Raw genomic sequence first — 18674 nt, 5'->3', positions numbered from 1 at the left:
TCACTGCCACCAGCCATCCAACATATGCGGTAAGCTCTTGTGAAATGAATATGCAAAATTTTAATCCATGTTCCAAGCATCCATTTTTACAATTTCATGAGTTTCAGAGCCGGAAGGGGTTACAGAAGAGCTTATTCAAAGAGAGGCTAACTGATGGTCAAGATAAAATGACCTCCAAAGCTCATAAACTCCCAGTAATCTGCTGCCAGCAATAGTACCTATTGAGGGAAAGATCTTCGAACATTGCAGGCCTGTCAGTTAGAAAAAGCTGCCTTTGAAACCACTTGACACTGATGTCATATTCTTTCTTTTCTACTTAATTATATACTTTTAAGTGAAATATCACCCAGATTGATTCTAACTGGAACAGAGAGTTTGAGTGAAATAAGCACCCAATTTGAGATAACGTCTGGCACAGGACTGGCTTCTTGGAGATATGGGGACTGAGGTTCCAAAGGCCATTGGAAATGCCACAATACACTTCCTCAAATAACCCTCAAATAATACTCTTTTTCTTTCTTTCTTTTTTTTTGGATGCAGAACGTCTCTTCAAGCACTGAACAAAACTTCCATTTGCCTGAAGAGCCTTTCTGTTAGCCCTCTACCTACAGAATGCAGTTTTACCTTGCCTTGAATGGGCAGTGTACAGGGCAGGCATGGCGAGCTGCTGGATATGTGATTGATGAACAGTTGTTATGGAGACTGCAGAAAGTGCTTTATGACTGGAATCTGTGACCTTGCCCAGCTTATAGTACCATTATACAAAAAGTGGTCCAGCCAGCAATTTTTTCAAACTGTACGCTCAGGTTCAAATTACAGGTATAACAAAGGTCATAATGTAGAGGAGCACAGAGGTCTAGGAATCAGGTGGCAGGCCTGACAAATGCGGCGCTAATGACGTATCACTTCAAAACTGATATTAGGCAACGCCATCAACACCTTTATACATATTGTTATTTTGTTGAAAAGTTCAAGGCTTATTTGCAAGCACTTCACATCTCTGCTGACATTTTTCTTGTTCACTCCATGTGATATACTGTATAACAGCACACACGAATGAATCTGCCGATGGAAAGGAACAGAACAGAAACGCAGAGCCTGGGAGTTGCAGGAATTTAAGAGGCTGTTTCGCCTTTGTAATTAAATTAACAAGACATCCGTGCTACAGCGGCAGACTTAATGGGATTTTAAACACGTATTGATTAACACATCTCACCAGGCTTTCTTCTCCTCCCTCTCCATAGGCAGGGTCATTTGGGACAGAGACACGGGGGCACCTGGAGAGCCACTCCCCCAGGAAAGGGTCTCTAACGCAAAGAGCTACAATAATGACATTTATCTTCATTATACAAAAAAAAAAGAGAAACGCTAAAAAAAATAAAGAATTACGCTAACCACACTGCTGCACGAATGCATGACAGTAACAAACTGTTCAGAAATGGCTTTCCAATAGCCCCTTTGTAGCTGCATTCAGTAACGCAGGGCCCCAATCTTGAGGATTTGCTCGAAGCACTAAATTCACTGCCATCCCTTATTGTGCAGCAGCAATTAGGCCTAAGAGGTTCTGCTGTGGAGGCAGTGTGGTCCCACCTTGCTTTACAGGGCCTGGAGCGTGTCTTCCACTTCACTACCGCGTCATCTGCAGCAGCGGCAGGTCGAGACGCCGGCCCCCTGCCTCACGCTGTATTACTCCACTCCCCTTATCCATAACCCCCCCCCCCCAAGCAGCTCGGCATAAGAAATGCAGGTGCAGAGCGCAGACAAGCCCAATCTCTAGCACGCACGCTCCATCCGTGCCTCCACGTGCATATTTGAATATGAATTTGTGCATGGAAAAAAAAAGAATGAATTGGGGGACCGGGGGCAGACACTTAAGCAGATAAGTCTGTTAAAGGTGACCTGCTCCAACATGTGTGGCTGCGCTCCTCTGGCCGAGAGCACAGGCAACCAGGACAGTGGACCAAGGCTGAGAGACTGGGACGCAGAGACGCCCAGAGCCGGCTCTAAAGAACAGGAGAGGGTGACCTCCACAGCTGACCTCCCTCAGATCACTTCTAACCGCAGGCTTTCTGAAACGCAGATCCAAGTTTCGGCACGTGCAAAACTGTGCTTTACACGCATTCGGCTTGGGAGGGCAGTGGGTTTTAAACACTTTTAAAGGATGCTTTTGTAAACCCAAATCTTTTGGGGCTTCTTGTCAAAGCACCCTTAATCCAGCCAAAATGTTCACCCTGAATGCTAAGAGGACAAGTGTGTGAAATCAAAAGTCTTCATGAGCTGAAGTTCTTTTCCAATGTATCTATTTTATTTTTTCGTTATCTCATTTCCTGAGAAACAGAATGGATAACAGTTAACCTTCTTTTCACATTTTTAGTTTAGCACACATGCATGTCCTAACTGAAATAAAAATTGCTTACTCTGACATTCATGCAGGGCTATAATGTACTTGCTATTAATAGATAGAAAACTCAAAGTAGTTCTGCAGACGCCTGGGATATGATTCAATATTATATATAGAATTAAAATATTTTAGAATTCTATGGCCATTTTTGATTAACATTTTGCAAATTGTTTGGTGTTGATCTTAGATGTGTTCACCACATATCGACAGAACTGCTGATTATATAATTTATAATGATTTAAATGATCATTTAAAATCTGAAGTATAATTCTTGGAGTATAAATAGAAATGATGGCACACATCCTATCCCAACATTAAACAGGTTAAACAAAAACATGTAATCCACAAGTTTTTCCTCTGCAACTGTGGGCCTATGCCACATGCACACACACACACACACACACACACACACACACACACACACACACACACACACACACACACACACACACACACACACACACACACACACACACACACACAAAACTGAATGAGAAAAACTATAAACGTCCCCAAAATGGTGCCCTTGCAGCCCTTCCATTGCCCATGGGCAGTAGCACACTGAGGACAGACTGGTGGCCTGAGCGTGAAGTCTAAAAAAGCATGAGTCCTGCACCGCCAGCACACAGCAGCAAAGAAGCCCAGAAAAAAGACTTAAAGCACACCTACCTGCTCTCCTAGCACAGCCTTTACTCCCTCCCCTCCATATAAATGATGCTGTGTGTGTGTGTGTGTGTGTGTGTGTGTGTGTGTGTGTGTGTGTGTGTGTGTGTGTGTGTGTGTGTGTGTGTGTGTGTGTGTGTGTGTGTGTGTGTGTGGTGCTATGTAAGGCAGTAAACTCTAGCATGCAGCTAGAGGAGGGGCACACACAGTCAGTGCGATCGAGCTGGAGAACGGCTGGTGCTAGCAACTTACCTCGACAGCATCTTCAAAAACAGCAGGGCATTATCACGCAGCAAAAGACAGCACCATTCAATGAACTCGCTTTTCATGTAGCTCTATTTATATCAGAATAAAGCTGGCGGAACTGGAAGGTTCTAGAGCATCAACAGAACATTCCCATGGAACGCTCATGTGGTGTCGTGTTCTTACCTGTGTGTGAGGGACGATCTGACAACACAAACAGTAATGCTAAATGCTAAAAGATGATGTTTCATCCTTTCACATACAAAAATGTAACAATATTCCGTTCAGTGGCCTTCATGGTTTGCTTGGTAATGTTTATTGTATTTAGGGTATCCACAACTACTAGATTATGCTTTCAGTGTCTAAAATTGAAACAAAAAATCCCATGATTCTACAAATAATCTGAATTTGAAAACTACCTTTCTATGATTTAAGCTGTAAAAATATGCATTAACATTTCTAATTCTTTAACAATGCATTCATTGTCAGCATGAATGTTCATATTTAATAATATGATTCAGTAAAATATAGATAACAGCAAGTAACAGTGTCTCTGTTTCTTACACAATTTCCACTATTTCACCAGAATGCATGTTATGTAATTGGTAAACTGTTTTCCTTTGGAGTGGCTATATAATCTAGCATTCGAGGTGTTTTCCATATAAATACACGTTGGTACTTGTGTCTTAATAGTGTTTATCATTCTGTCCTTTACACAACAAAATCTCAGCATAAACTGAGTGAATACCCATTTTGCATCTGCTAACGCATCCAGCCATAAACATTTCCAGAGCAGTACACACACCTACCTTGCAGCATGCTGGCCTTTCAGTCATGACACCACACATCTCGTGAAAAAAATACGGTGTGACTTTGGATATCCAGAAGCACGTAAAATGTAAATGCATGTATAAAGCCACAGATACAGGAATATACATGAGCAGCTCAGAGCGAAAGCTAGTTATAGTACGTAATATCATAGTATGGGAACAAAGAGACTTTATGTACCTTTATTTTTACCTATGACATTCATATAATGGTTCCGTGAAGAGACATTCCAGAGAGATACAGAGGGGGGGTACAAAGGAGAGGAAAGAGGAAACTGTAAGAGTCATGAATCTGTGTAAGATCCAGATTAAGGAAATGAAAGGTTAACGTTTGGGCTAGGCACATGCAATCAGGACACAGGAGGAGAGGCAGGCTGAAGGGTGGTGAGGTCCCCGCCGATGGACGTGCCAAGAGGAGATGAGTGCAAGAGATGGAGGGATAACAAGACCGTCGAACAGAGAACTAATGCTTTCCTGTTTCTTTTCTTTAACAATGCAGACTAGCATGTTCACAAAAAATGAACAAACCCCCTGAGAGATGTCCTTCAACCTCCAGCCCATCCAATGGGTTCAAAGCCATTTTTTTTTCTCTTTATGAAAATGAGGTTGGCAAGCAACGATGGAGTAGCGATCGGCTGTGGATGACTGACGCGGAAAGACATAAACAAAAAGAAAGCGCACAATGAACTGCAGCAAATAAAGACAGAAATAAAGAAATAAATGCAAAAGACCAAACCATCCATTGATTCAGCGCCAAGCCGGATAGAAAGCAGCACCAGTAAATCCCTACCAGCGGAGACGGGATGCGTGAGGGAATCAGTACGAGGGGCGAGCGGGAAGCGCAGGAGAGGTGGAGGAGGGAGGGGAGAGGATGGAGGGGACGGAGAGGATGGAGGCGAAAGGGGGTGGAGGGGGAGTGAAAGGAATAAAACCCATACCTTGGTCGCCCATCATCATGTGTGCAAGACCTTAAGAGAAGACAAGAGCATAGTCAGCACAGAGAACGGGATCATGGGAAGGTTTCTGTCACACTGACATAGCAGGCATCGTCTAGGGTGCTAGATGCCTGTGGTATGAGGCGGGGGGAGGGTGTAGGAGGTGGAGGGGTGTTACAACTGGGAGGGAAAGAGAGGTGGAGGTGGTGTGGGGAGTGGGTGTGTGGGGAGCAACCCACGTGGTACAGGGCTTTAGGTGTTAAACTCATCTGTCACATGAAGAAGAAACAAATCTATAAAGAAATAATGTTGCTGTTGGTGTAGATTAAACATGCCCATTTGGGTCAACCTTTCCCATAAATAAGATTACATCATCTTCACAAGCAGCATCAAGAGTGTCAGACACAAGAAAAAATACATGAATATGTAAACTGGACCTAATCATACAGTAACTATTATGTAGAATGCACACTGACATAATAGATACAAAATAAACAGAACAAACTAAACAACAAATGTTTCCCTTTACTAAAACTGAAAACCACCATTGTCCATTTCCTATGTCACATGAGATCACCTGTAAACTGCTTTTCCTAAGCCTTTTCTTGTATGCATAAAATATACATCTCAGAAAGAATGAATTACAGTGGAACATGTTGTTCACCTACCTAGACTCTAATCTGTGCATATGCTAATGATCACTGGGCAATATTAAATGTGATTTGTCCATAGTACTTACCCTCTGTCCCTGAAGCACACAACGTAATTTTAGGGAAATTGACAGCATTTTGCTACCTCTGAATTGCTGTGTGCAGATTTTCAATTGCATGCATTAGCATGGAAGTGGGCATCTGGGTTTGAGTGTGTGAGTGTCTGACACATGAATGAGAGAGAGGGACAGAGAGAGTAAGTCCCAAACACTCAGGTAGGAATTACTCAAGGTCTTCATTAAGAGGTGGAATCTGACATTCTGGCATTCAGACATGGGACTAATGTTCCCAACCTGCATCTCTGCTCCAAATTTTAGCAGACGCAGGGCAGGTCCAGGACCAGGAATAAAACAGACAGAAATAGCTAAGAGTAGAAGAAGAAGAAGAAGAGAACCATACCTGAGTTGAACACCTTGTAAATAACCTGAAGGTTCCAGTCCCAAATAAACTTTGCGTCCACTTACCGTTCTTCTGTACCCAAATGGGCCAAACAAATACATAAATTCGAAAAGTACAGTTTGAAATTGTCTGGAAGAATGTTGAGAGAGATGAGGACAAAGAGGAGCAAATGGAGCAGGGGAGGGAGGAATGACAGGAGACCAGAGGGGCGTAAGGAGAAACACACCCACCTCCCCTGTAGGCCTCTTCTGGAGGGCCACCCGAGGCGTGGAGGGAGAGAGGAAGACATTGATTAAGAGGCATGCAGACTGGAATGTGGCCCAACCTTGAGGACTACCACGGTTACATGCGTCTTATCGCCTCCGTGCAAACGCCAAAGCAAACGCTGCCATGAAGACACTAACGCCCACAGGGTCCTTTACGCACTCGCTGGGTCTGAGTATGGTGCAGGGTCTTGATTTTCACTTATGTATGGAACTCAAAGTTCAACCAGGGAGACTTTCTTGCCGAGTGAGGGTTTTTCTGTAGAAATTCATCTCTTCCCGTTTTACTGATTTTTTTTTCCTAGCCGCAGAGTCCGGCTAGAGCACAGCAGCGGGGTTGATGACCTTTGCCCTGCGGTGCTCCCTGGCACAACCACTCACGACCTTTCCAACAGCAGAACTGCACAGCAGCAGGATCAAGTGACAAACACTGATTGTTGGTAAGTCTTCCTGGTTGAACTTTTTTGGCATATGATTATAAACAATGATTTAAATAAACACATAAAAATTGTGGCATTTCATAAATCATGCACAAACATGCAGGCCGTTAAAAAGTAACATAATGAAAGACTGAGAAATGGTGACCATTAAATGATATTTAAGATTAAATTTAAATTTTTTTTTTCTATTTTAATAAAATTTATAAATAATAATATTGAATAAAATAATTTATTTAAATAAATTTGTGAAACTATCTCCAACATATATATAGTCAGAATTCAAGTTCTATGATGTTTGTTCTATGTACATAAAAAAATAATGGATTACAGTATTCATAAAATCATAATATATATAATAATATTACAGAATACGTTCCAATAATAATTTTGACTCCTGAGAGAAATAATAGGGGAACAGAAGGGGGTCATGCAGGTGTTAAATAAATAAGAAAACAGATGATGCAGCATAAACCTACTAAGAGAAAACAGTACTGGTCAGTCAGTTCAGTAATAATGAAATGTACAGTACCTGAGTACATATATGCTATAGGCCTGTGATGAATTACCCCATACAGTCATCATCAGCATTAATGACTAATGTGTTCATCCTACTCAATGTTGCCATGGTCCTCCGCTAAAGAAAGTGTACATTACCTTCAGAATCAACATATTCACGCTTTCATTCGACACACAGATCTCTTTCTCTCGGTCAGATTGTTCTTCAGCACCCTCTGACACCCATGTTTCCCTAAAAAGGTCTTGGCTATCTTACAGTAGTAAGTATCCTACCTCTGTTGTTTTGCGTCTGGAGGGGAACAGTGACCCAGGACTTACCGATGCAGTCTGCTCCACCCGACCAGCTACAAATCACATGCACCACAACTGCCACTAAAACAAAAGTGCTAATGAATGAATGAATGAATGAATAAAGAACAACATAAAAAGAAGAACCACGGTGGAGGGAAAAAAAGAGGATCAAAATTGCTGACAGAGCTGCAGTGCGTGATGGCGTATGTACCGCAGACCAACACCTGCGTCCCTCTCTAGACGCATTACAGAATGACGGCAATATCTTTGTATGGTGCCAATCGAACCATCTCTTTAAAATGAATGAAACCTGAAGATGAAATGCTGTTACATACGAGGGCCGGCCAACAATGAGAGGCTTGAGAAACAGCAAGCGGCCGTTCCTTACAGTGTGCTGCTGCAGTATTTGGGAAGACATACAGTATTGATTTTGTGCTCACATCCATCCTCAGCCTCCACCTCTACTACATCAGTGGCGTCATTATCTCTTTTACAGTATGGGCCAGTACACTGCTAATCCTATTCTGACTTATGTGCGTGCGTGTCTGCATGCGGGATGTGAGCAGGCATGGGGGGGGGGGGGGGGGGGGGGGGGGGGGGGGGGGGCTACACACACGCGCACGCCTGCTTCCTCTCAGAGCCCGTCAAAGCTTCTCTGCTCTTGCTCTTTACAAATGGCCTGACTGACAAATCAAGATCACGTAGCTTCTGTCCGGCACTGCGGACGGCACAGGGAGCTGGTCTTGTGCAGCCTCTCCTCCGGCTAACGCCATGCATCACATGCTGGCCATGCAATGCCGTGATTCTGGTGAAGAATAAGCTTACAGTAGAGAATCACACACACACACACACACACACACACACACACACACACACACACACACACACACACACATACACACAATCACACACACAGTGGCAAAGCAAAAGGACCAAAACTCTCACGCAGCCCTGCACATTTCATACTGCACTAGCTGTTCCTTTACAGCAGGCTTTCGGTTTGTCTTACTATATACATATACACAAACACACACACACACACACACACACACACAGTGCTTTTACAGTCTCACTAAAGATGTCACTGTCAACAAAGAGATATTCAAACCTCACCAGAAATTATTCGCTGACCAAGTGATGAGCTGCTATTTCTGAAAATAACTTGGGTCATATTATCTAGAATCGTCACAATAATAAAATGCTAGAGTTCTTCTACAGTTCTAGAAGTCTTTTTACAGGGGAACACCTAAACACTGAAGCAAAAACATTCAAATGACAATTTATTGATGCACTTCTATTGAGCAGTCCCTGAGACATTGAACATTAATTAGTGTTTTACTATTTTAAAAAATTAATGTAAAAAATGCGATAACAACTACACTGTTCATTGCGACTTCTCATTAAAACTGTAGAAATATATGTGGGTTGTATCTGTGTAAGTAGGTTGTATCTGTGTATGTGGGGTGAAACTGTGTATGTGGGCTGTATGTATCTAGGGTTGGTTGTATCTAGTATTCTGATCTTCATCACCCTCTCTCAACCAATATATTCTCCACACAAGTATGTTCGGTAATGCCCTCATCTGTATCACAAAGAGATAAGTGATCTAGATAGACCTTAGTCCATATGAGAAACGTTCCATGCTGATATTTCTGTGACCCATCCTTAAGGATTACAGAAGAAGATATTGTGAGGTCTCAAAGGTAGAGGATTGACTATGAACATGAGAGAACTCAGTTATAAATCCATTGCCTACTGAGTACCCAATAGACAGAGGTAAACTCCATACATTGATTGGGCACACAGCAATAAATAATATTTAACTAGCCTAGTGCCCTATATGTTAATAAAAAGTGGTAAAATTAGCATGTTTGTTTCAGGTGCAGCTAATTCTTCTACTGAATTACACACTTGCTACAGAAGAGGTTTTACCTAGGAGCTGGTGAAAGGGGAAGAGAACATGCATATTTCTTAAAAACTGCACTATTCATAAAATCTCTGGCATTAAATTAACACCTGCGACGATCAGTTTAGCTCTGGCTGGACACAATAATGTGTAATTAAACTCTAGGGATTTGGCTATGCGTGTGAACGCATGCATGTGAAAGTGTCGCGTATGCTCTTGATGTTGTGTTACCATAAAGCGTGTGTTGCTATAGTGCGTTGCTACCCAGTGCATATGCTTGTGTGCTTGTGCTTGGCATCGCCCCTTTTTGAGCGTTTACTAGAGGTCAGACGCAGTTTATAGGAACCCTGAAACTGTGCTGTTCTCATTCCACTACATATGTGCTACAGTGAGGAATTAACAAACATCCCATCTCTTTAACCTAAGAAAAAGGCTTAACCACAAAACTCCAGCATATGCAAGACCAAATGTGACATAATACCTCTGTAAAGCCGTCCTATCTGTAAAACCAACGACGATGTTTAAACAAGGCAGATAAGAGCTGAATGATCAAATCCCTGGGGTACACAAACAAGCCCTGTGAACAAAATTCACTGTTCAACCAAACCATGAAGGCATACTAACACACCGCCTTTCTAACATCTACAGACACACAATCTGCACATTAAACACTTCAAACCTCATAGTGATATGGTAGCAATGAGTGGGAGCTGATAGAAAACAACTCTTTATGAATCTTAGGCTAATGACCAAAGTGAAGGCATAACACCCCCTAATAAACCCCTTACTTCGCCATTCCCAGCAGTGCAAAGAGTGTCTCATTACATGTAGCACTATTCTCTGCAGTGCGGGCTGCCTCTCCCACTGAGAGCCCCACACCTGCCATACTAAAGAATGTCATTACCGCAGCTGCCTGTCGAGAGAGTGACGGAGTGTTCCGTGCGGGTGCGTTACATCCGCACGCCGCACTCTCCCTAAGGCGTACAAGAGCAAGCCGTCGCGGTCGGTGGCCTCTCGTGCGCGGCGCGGCCCGTGAGGTCGGCGACCCTCGTTAACGCACGGGAGGCCGACGCGGAAGCAGACCGCGGCGTTCACCTTCTTCCTCGCCCCTGACCCAACATCGGCGATCCACGCTAGGAACTAAAGGAGTGGCTACGAGGAAAGCCCGCTGTTTAACTGGGAGCAGCTTCACACCAGCGTCTGTTTTACATGAGGCATTAAAGCTCTGATGTTTTTTCCCTTCCTCTCCGCTGCCATTTTGTGTATGCTAATAGCAACCACAGCATGACAAAGTGAAAGGGCATAGAGGAACAAAGGGGAGACATACCATTGTGGTGATAGTATTATTATTACTCTTTGCATAAAAGACATCCTCCAAGCCAGCCCTATCTGTAATGAGGTATGGCATTAATATTCTGAGAGCTCTGGGTGTGCCATTAACTAAATCATTTGCATTTCAATTATGGGCTTTAAAACACAGCTTAATAGAAAATAAAATATCATTTAAATTAAGCTGCCTGGATCAGTGGTAATCAATTCTTACTTGGCCAATCACCACCGAAAGCACTCATACCGTCATCTGTTTTACCGATTTCTCGTTGTTTTACACAACGTCCAAACATGTTCTATTAAAAGTGACACCAAAACAAAAAATGTCAATTAATTTGCTGGAGAAATTAAATTACACACACAGTGTCTCGATCCTCCTCGTCAATCAGAAACCAATTAATAACGACCTCCACTCCCCAGCACTAGTGCTTCTACCCCCAGCCTGTGACCAAGGGCACCCAGGGCCGGAGCCCAGAGCCTTTGATTCACCCAGTGCACAGAGCCACAAGCACAGGGATCCAACAGAGGCGCCTCCTGCCTTTACATATGCTGATGAAATGCAGAGAAGTTGTTTGGGAGTCCAAGAAGCTTGAGACCAAACCCTGCTCTAGTCTCCATAGCACATGCACCTGTAAAACACGTATACAGCTTTTGTTGTTCTTCACTAGGCCCATGTGAGGATGTAGCTAGTATCCTTGACAACGTCGTATCTTATAAGCCTGAGACCTATCAACACAATAACCATCAACATAAAGTTGAGATCGGTCTACAGGGAGGGTTGTCAAACAAACAAACAAACAAAAAAGATGGATCAAACGTAAAAAAAAAAAAAAAAAAAAACTGAAGTTTGACATCAAGGTGGGGAGTTTTAAACTGGATTATAATCAAAATATATGAACAAAGCAGAAGAAGAAGCAGCAGCTTTAAGGCTGACATTGATGTTTAAAATCGATCTTCACACATGTTAACCACAACATTACTCCCATTCAGACTATTTGCATTTTCATGTCATGATTTTCCAGCACAAACACTTCTTAAAATTGCACATCATGACTTACACCACCGAGTGCTGGGTACAACAGGGATTTCATATCTCCATCAGAACTTCATACTAACTCTATGAAACATCTACTAATTACTTAATGAGATGGTCCATGACCTACAGCTTTGCAATGACAACAGAGAACTCACAGTCATTCACATCAGAGCTACATAACCAATGTTCTCTTATATTTTAAGGAATTTTACTACTAAGTAAATAAATAGTTGTTGGCAAGGGATTCAGTATTATCATGGGATTAAAAGGTGGCCTTTTGAGGATGCTCTGGACGAGCTGTATAAGAAGCAGTAAATAGGCAATAAAAACACTTATTTTCCTCTGAACAATGGCATTTAATGCTAATCTAATGGGGTGATGTATCCTGAACTATGGCCCATGGTGGAGTCCTGGAATAGCCATGATGCAGCATGCACTTTTGTTCTGAGCTACTAGTGCAAATGTTAAATAAATAAATAAAAATAAAATAAAAGTCAAGGTTACGGCTATGTGTAGAGAAAATAAAAGACATTTCAACAATTTAACAACAACAGGGATGACTAATTCAGGCCTCTTACCTTCACTGCAGTCTTTGCCCTGGTAGCCTGTTTCAGAGCAGTCACAGATGGGCTCATTGTTGATGATACTGCACACTCCTCCATTCAGGCAAATGTAGTCAGCTTCGCAGACGTCGCTGCTGACGCCCTCACTATCAGTGAGCACTGACTCAGACCCATTCACCTTTAAATCGGTTATCCATCCTTTGTAGGGAACCTGGTCTTTGACGGACGCCGACGTGAGCCGCAGGGCTAAGGATCGAAGTTCAGGGGGTATCCCCCCTAAGAACAAGTGACTGAAAACAGTCATGTCCCTTCTTTTAGACTTAACCTCCACCCACTTAATCTCGTCGTCCACGGCTAACGTGGTGTTCTTGAAATTCCTGCGCAGTGTGACCGTGTGCCAGTGGCTGTCGTTGACCGCCGTGTCGGACAGCACCATGGCGGGCTCGGCACAGAAGATGGAGAAGCGAAGGCTGAGTCTGCCGTTGTGTATCAGAAGCTCCAGAAAGTCACAGAACCCCTCGTCGTCGAAGTACACCAAGAGTCCTTGGGAGCTTTTTGTTTTCATGTTGAAGCTCATTTCACTTTCACAGCAGGCGTTCCACATGGGGAACCTCGCCCACTGACCCTCCGCACCAGTGAACTCCATGCTAGCCCCCATGTCAACCAGGCAACAAACCAGTAGGCCTATCCACATCAAATGGACACCGTTACGCAGGGAAACACTCATGGTGATTTCAAAATGTTATTGTAAAACTAATCTATAATCTGACAGAATTATGTGTCTTAGTTTTCTGGTCCTAAAACATAAATGGGTTCCCTGCCAGAGACGGGACAGCTATACATTTTGTGTATTTTACCTCTATTCATGATTTTCTTTGCTAAGAAGGAGAAGGCCAATGTTATGGCCTAATCATTTTACATACACACAATTTACACCTAAAAAAATATATGCAAAAAAATCTGAACCTATTCTTCAAAAAAAAATAAATGATCTTGGAGACAAAAAAATTATGTATTTTCTTTCAAATGGAATGCAAACCCCTTCAATGGACCCTAGATGGGCAACAGTGGGGCATGTTTTTCAAGATGTCCATTACAGGAAGTATGTACAGGAAGGTTTCCAGCAATTTAGCCACCATGGGTCATGGGATATGGATAAATTAACTAGTCATTGTGTTGGCAAAGTTTTGTGTGTACAAAAAAGGTTAAAAAACAAAAACAGTTATTTCTCAAAGTGTGTTTAATATGGAGGCCCAAACAGGGCCCTCAGTGTTCATAAGCGTTCTATTCACATCCACTTTGACATATTGTGCCGCAATCTGAAAAGAATAAGAAACAGTTGTCTTAATTTATAAAATAGTTTAAAATCTATGACATAGATCAGACAGAATGCAGTACAGAGATAATGCAGTACAGTTTTTCACATAAATCCTCAATATGACACGTCGCACTACTGCCAATTAGTAGCCTTATAAGTAAAGCACGTTAGTCGTGTTCGTTTTATCAAGAGGGGAGGTAACATTAAAAAAGTTGGTAGTCAAATGCAATTATCCACAGCAAGCCACATCATCAGACTCCAAATGCGTCACTGTAACGTGCATCTCTCCCTCCCTCCCTCTTTCTCTCTCTCTCTCTCTCTCTCTCTCTCTCTCTCTCTCCCTCTCTCTCTTTCTCTCTCTCTCTCTCTCTCTCTCTCTCTTTCTTGGATTCTCACGAAAAAACACTCAAGTGTCCTAAAAGGACCATTCAACAATAATAATAATAATAATAATAATAATAATAATAATAATAATAATAATAATTTAAAAATGCAATAACTCTACAAAATATGATGAAACAACAGCTATACATGAATGTGTATGCTTATATGCCTTTAGGACATTTAAATTAAGGTAAGATGTATGTGCTTTCCGCTTAATGTAGCACGATTTCTCTCACCTTTGTGGGTTGTCAGAACATAATTATTTTGCAACAGCTCAAAATCAACTTTCATTTAATTCTCCATTTAGGACCGCCCGTGTGTTAAGTAGCCTTATCGGTTATCAGTAGCAATATTACGAAAGTTGCGTACGTGCACAAATCCCGCCAGCTCGACACGGCGGTAAGGGGAGATCACCTTTTGACACGCCACGTGTGAACGAGAATCTCTGTGTTGAGGTCCTGCATCCCGAGCCCGGGGCGGGGGGCTTATTGAGCCCCTCTCAAGCGTTAATGACACTGCTACTGTCTAGCCTCTGGGCTGTCTGTCAGCCCATCTCAGCCTATCGTCTCATGCTTTAATTCCTCCGCGTATACTGTCAGGTTTCCGTGGGGCTGCTTAGCAAGGTTATAGCCGAGTTGGTAAAATACAGGATGCGCGCATGTGAATGTGATGCTATCTAAGTTGTTTAAAGAAACAACAGCGTCGATGCGCCTTTACGAACGCGCTAGGTTCATGCCACCTATCTACATTTATAAATCACAGCCTACATCACAGCAACAGCTGCATAGCTATCTGATTTTCGTAACGTAAAGGTTTCACAGTCGTGTTATCCAAGTTGAGCCGTAAATAATCATAACAACAACAACAACAATAATAATAATAATAATAATAATAACAATTGCTATTATTATTATTATTTCTAGCACTGTATTGGAAATTAGCTAGTGGCAATTCAGATTTCTTTTATCATAAATTCCCATTGCAAGTGCCCTAAATACAGCAAAATGTCGAATTTTAATTCGTTTGGCTTTGATCAGTGCAGTAGATGGATGAGTCAGATGCGCATAGCTTAGCCAATTACAAACCACCTCAAACTGACTAAGAAGCCAACCAACATCTCAATACGCCTCTGTGAGCTATTGTAGGCTACCAAATAATCATAACACGCATATATATATGGCATTATAAAATTTTGAACAAAAATGTATAGGCCCGCAATAAAACACCATATAAATGTATTATGTGACTACATCTTAACGCAAGTATGACAGTTGCCACTCACTTGTGTTTGATACCGACCGAAGATGGAATTTGTATGGAGAAACTGCACAAACAAGGGCACATAGGCGGATGAAGAGTTCTTTACCTGGACAGGAGCACCATTGTGCGGTCCCTTCTTCGGATAGCTTTACTGACGAGCTCTGGCGATGGCTTCCGCATCCATTTAGTTCTCGTTTGACAAAAATCACTGCGTCGGTGTCGAAAGAGGAAGAGAAATCGGAAAGATGCAATTGCGTATGCGTATCCCTCAAAGTGCCGATAGGTTAACAATTCAGTGACGGAGCCAATAAGCTACTCAAGCGGAGCACAAAACGATTAATTCAGCCACTGATACTACCGAGAAACGTACACTTCGCATAGGTGTGCAAAAAGAGAAGACGTTCCTCCCTGTTTTGTGCACGAGAAAGCGCGATGTGTTCCTCTGCTTGGCCAGGGTCCGTCAGCACCCGGAGACATGGCGTCACGTGTCTCCCCGTTAAGTCTGATGGAGATGGGCGGGGCGGGGCTGCTGCGGCACCGTGCACAGCCTCGGTACCGAGCAGAGTGGTCGCCCAGAGTCTGCGCCCGCTGCCCAGGGCTTTACCAGACTCTGACTATTGTATGTTGCCGAAAGCAGAGGTAAAATTGGCGTCAGGTGCAAAGTGAAAACGTGTTGGAAAGGTTTGTGGTTTTTGGAGTTGTCCAATTAGATAAGGGTTTTTAAGGCTACTAAGAATATGAGGTACCTAATGTGAGACCCCTTTCTCCAATTATGCAAACGTATTGTGAATTTCTCAATACATGTATGGTGTTAGTAAAAATGAAAAAAGGCTCTACTGGAAAGAGTGTATGGGTTTGATAAAGCATAGCTCTGGGATGCCTTGTAGGAAGCCAGTTTCTCAACAAGGCATGTTTTGTTGTCACAAAAATGGTGAGGATGACCCTCATATGCTATGCAGATCTTCTCCTGCTCTGCTAAGAAAGGTCTTCCATCTTAGTCAACAGGCTTAGGAACACTGAAGTGGTTCAATGACTCGCCTCTTCACGTGTCAAAACACGCTCTCTGTAGCAGGCCCTACCACTGCACCTGTGAAGATGTGGTGTTTTGGTGCTTTAGGTGCTGGTTCTTCTGGTACTAGTACGACCTGCCATGTACGAATCTGTGGAAGCCAGAGAGAGTCAGAGGCATTGCTATCTCCTCTCAGTCTCGCTTTCACAAAGGATGGTTGAGTCCAAAGAAGCACAGAGAACTCCTTAGAAGAGTGATAGAGTGAGGGAGTCATTTCAGTCTCTTTAGAAGTCCAGAAAGAAGTTTTACTACTTCATATAAGGATGTGGAATAAGCTGTGATTTGAAAATACCTCATCTGTCTAAGGTATAATTCTGAATTGTATGCATTTGTAGCACTGGGGTGACTGGGGCAGAGATAAAGTTGACTAAGTAATGTAACTACTTTTATTAATACATTTTATTCATACTCATAAAGTATATAATAATAATTTCATTAAGCAAGAGACTTAACGTATTAAACAGGAACCAGCCTGCTCACTTCAACAACAATAAACGTTGGTACCAAAATTAATCCTAGCTAGCATCTGCTTGGATAAGGAATGGATCTGTAGTCATGGTGCACTAAACTATATTGGGAATATCTATTTATTATCTTTCACAGAATGTGAATTGCGAGGCTGGAAACGAACTGTGGTTTAGTTCTTGCTAAGCCAATCAGAGGAATAAACAGCAATCCAATCTGACTGAAGGGGTTATTGTTTTGTTTTTGTCTATGTCTATTTACTCACAACATTAATGGAACTATAATTATTTAATATAATTAATAAATTGTTTTTAATTTTAGGATTTGACCTGCGGTGGCAACTTTTGCATCGGTGCATTTTTCTATGGTGACAGCTGCCACCCTCTGCCACCCCTGTAGTGATGCCCCTATCCCTTTATTTTCATGTGCTTAATTTGTTATTTACAGTGTTTTCCACTACTTTATTATTTCACATTTTCTAGGCAATTACATGATATTTAAATATGAAAGTCATTATTCAATGCAAGAACAGTCATTTAAGAGAGAATTTAATAGCTCTGCTTACAAATCTTGAGATGACATTTTGTTGCCGAGCTTATATTGCATGTGCTGAATGTAAACTGCACCTCCCTCTAGACGTCATTGTGCTGTATCGTCACAGACGCGTAGCTTGGCCAAGCTACGTTCACTCTTTAGTCTGTTATTCCGCTAACGTCTCGCAGTATGTTTACTCCGGGGCTTCATGGGGTACATGAGAGAGAATTCATAAAAAGGATAATAATTATAAAGTCAGTCAAACTCACGATGACTCGTTGGCTCTTCACATCTGTGATGTGTAGTTTTCTCTGAAACCATTCGGTTCATTCCAAAACATGTCCTTATAGTTCAAATTCAGAATCATGAAATTAATAATTAATGAGGGATTTGTGTCTTACTATGTTGTGTGCACTGGCTGTAATCACATGCTATAGTTGGATCTGCTTTGAAAGCCAATGTAATATTATAGTCTTCAGTCAAGGCAGCCTCCATACCTAAGATACTACAGATCAATTGAATAAAGGTGCAACCAGATTTTACTTTTTCATTGCTTCTGCTCATCAACACAGTGCTGGGATAGAATGGGATTGCTTTAATTTACAGCAAATATTTACATCAAAAAAAGATATTTTAGACAGAAAACATTCCAGCGATTTCCAAACAATCATGAGCTCAGAATCAGAATGATCACTCCATAATCACTCCATCTCCAGGATAACATTACACTCCCTCTCGTTCATGAGGGACCTTTGAGTGACTCAACCCTTCAAATGTGAAACATGTTTCCTGCTTCAGGCCCTGTCACACGATTTTTTCTGACAATACTCCTCTGTTAACACTGGCTCCATGAAGCAGAGCAGATCCTGTACATGCCATCTAATTTCTATAGAGCTCTAGCCACTGCTTATTGAAATAACTATTTTTTCACAGTTGTTCAAAGCTAGACCTTTTTAATAATACTCTTTCTATTACACCTCTCACTTCCAATAATCAATCTCAGACTCAGAGACTCTAACCAGAACTTTCACTGGAAAAGGGGGTTTAAAGGTTTAACACTATTACAGGATATATTGGTGCAAGAATTTCATCATGCTCCAGGAACCAAAGCCGGCAACTGCA

The 18674-nt window shown here is 42.1% G+C and overlaps 1 protein-coding gene across 15 annotated transcripts in view; it reads right to left on the bottom strand.

Moving 5' to 3' along the window:
* Positions 1-16009, bottom strand: part of nrxn1a (neurexin 1a) — a 127945-nt gene extending 111936 nt beyond the window's left edge. For 3 of the 15 annotated variants that reach the window (XM_076999666.1, XM_076999674.1, XM_076999671.1), the window contains exons 1-4: positions 15591-16007; positions 12538-13841; positions 6409-6426; positions 5073-5102 (exon numbers count right to left, since the gene is read on the bottom strand). In XM_076999666.1, coding sequence (XP_076855781.1) covers positions 5073-5102; positions 6409-6426; positions 12538-13249 — 760 coding nt within the window. In that variant the 5' untranslated portion in view covers positions 13250-13841; positions 15591-16007. Of the gene's footprint in view, positions 1-4315; positions 4356-5072; positions 5103-6408; positions 6427-12537; positions 13842-15590 lie in introns of those variants that run through there. The other 12 variants (XM_076999668.1, XM_076999676.1, XM_076999677.1 and 9 more) reach the window with 11 other exon arrangements.
* Between the last annotated feature and the right edge of the window lie 2665 nt (positions 16010-18674).

The sequence above is a fragment of the Brachyhypopomus gauderio genome, chromosome 3 (assembly GCF_052324685.1).
Source record: "Brachyhypopomus gauderio isolate BG-103 chromosome 3, BGAUD_0.2, whole genome shotgun sequence".
Classification (NCBI taxonomy): Eukaryota; Metazoa; Chordata; class Actinopteri; order Gymnotiformes; family Hypopomidae; genus Brachyhypopomus; species Brachyhypopomus gauderio.
This window is presented reverse-complemented; position numbering and strand designations above follow the sequence as displayed.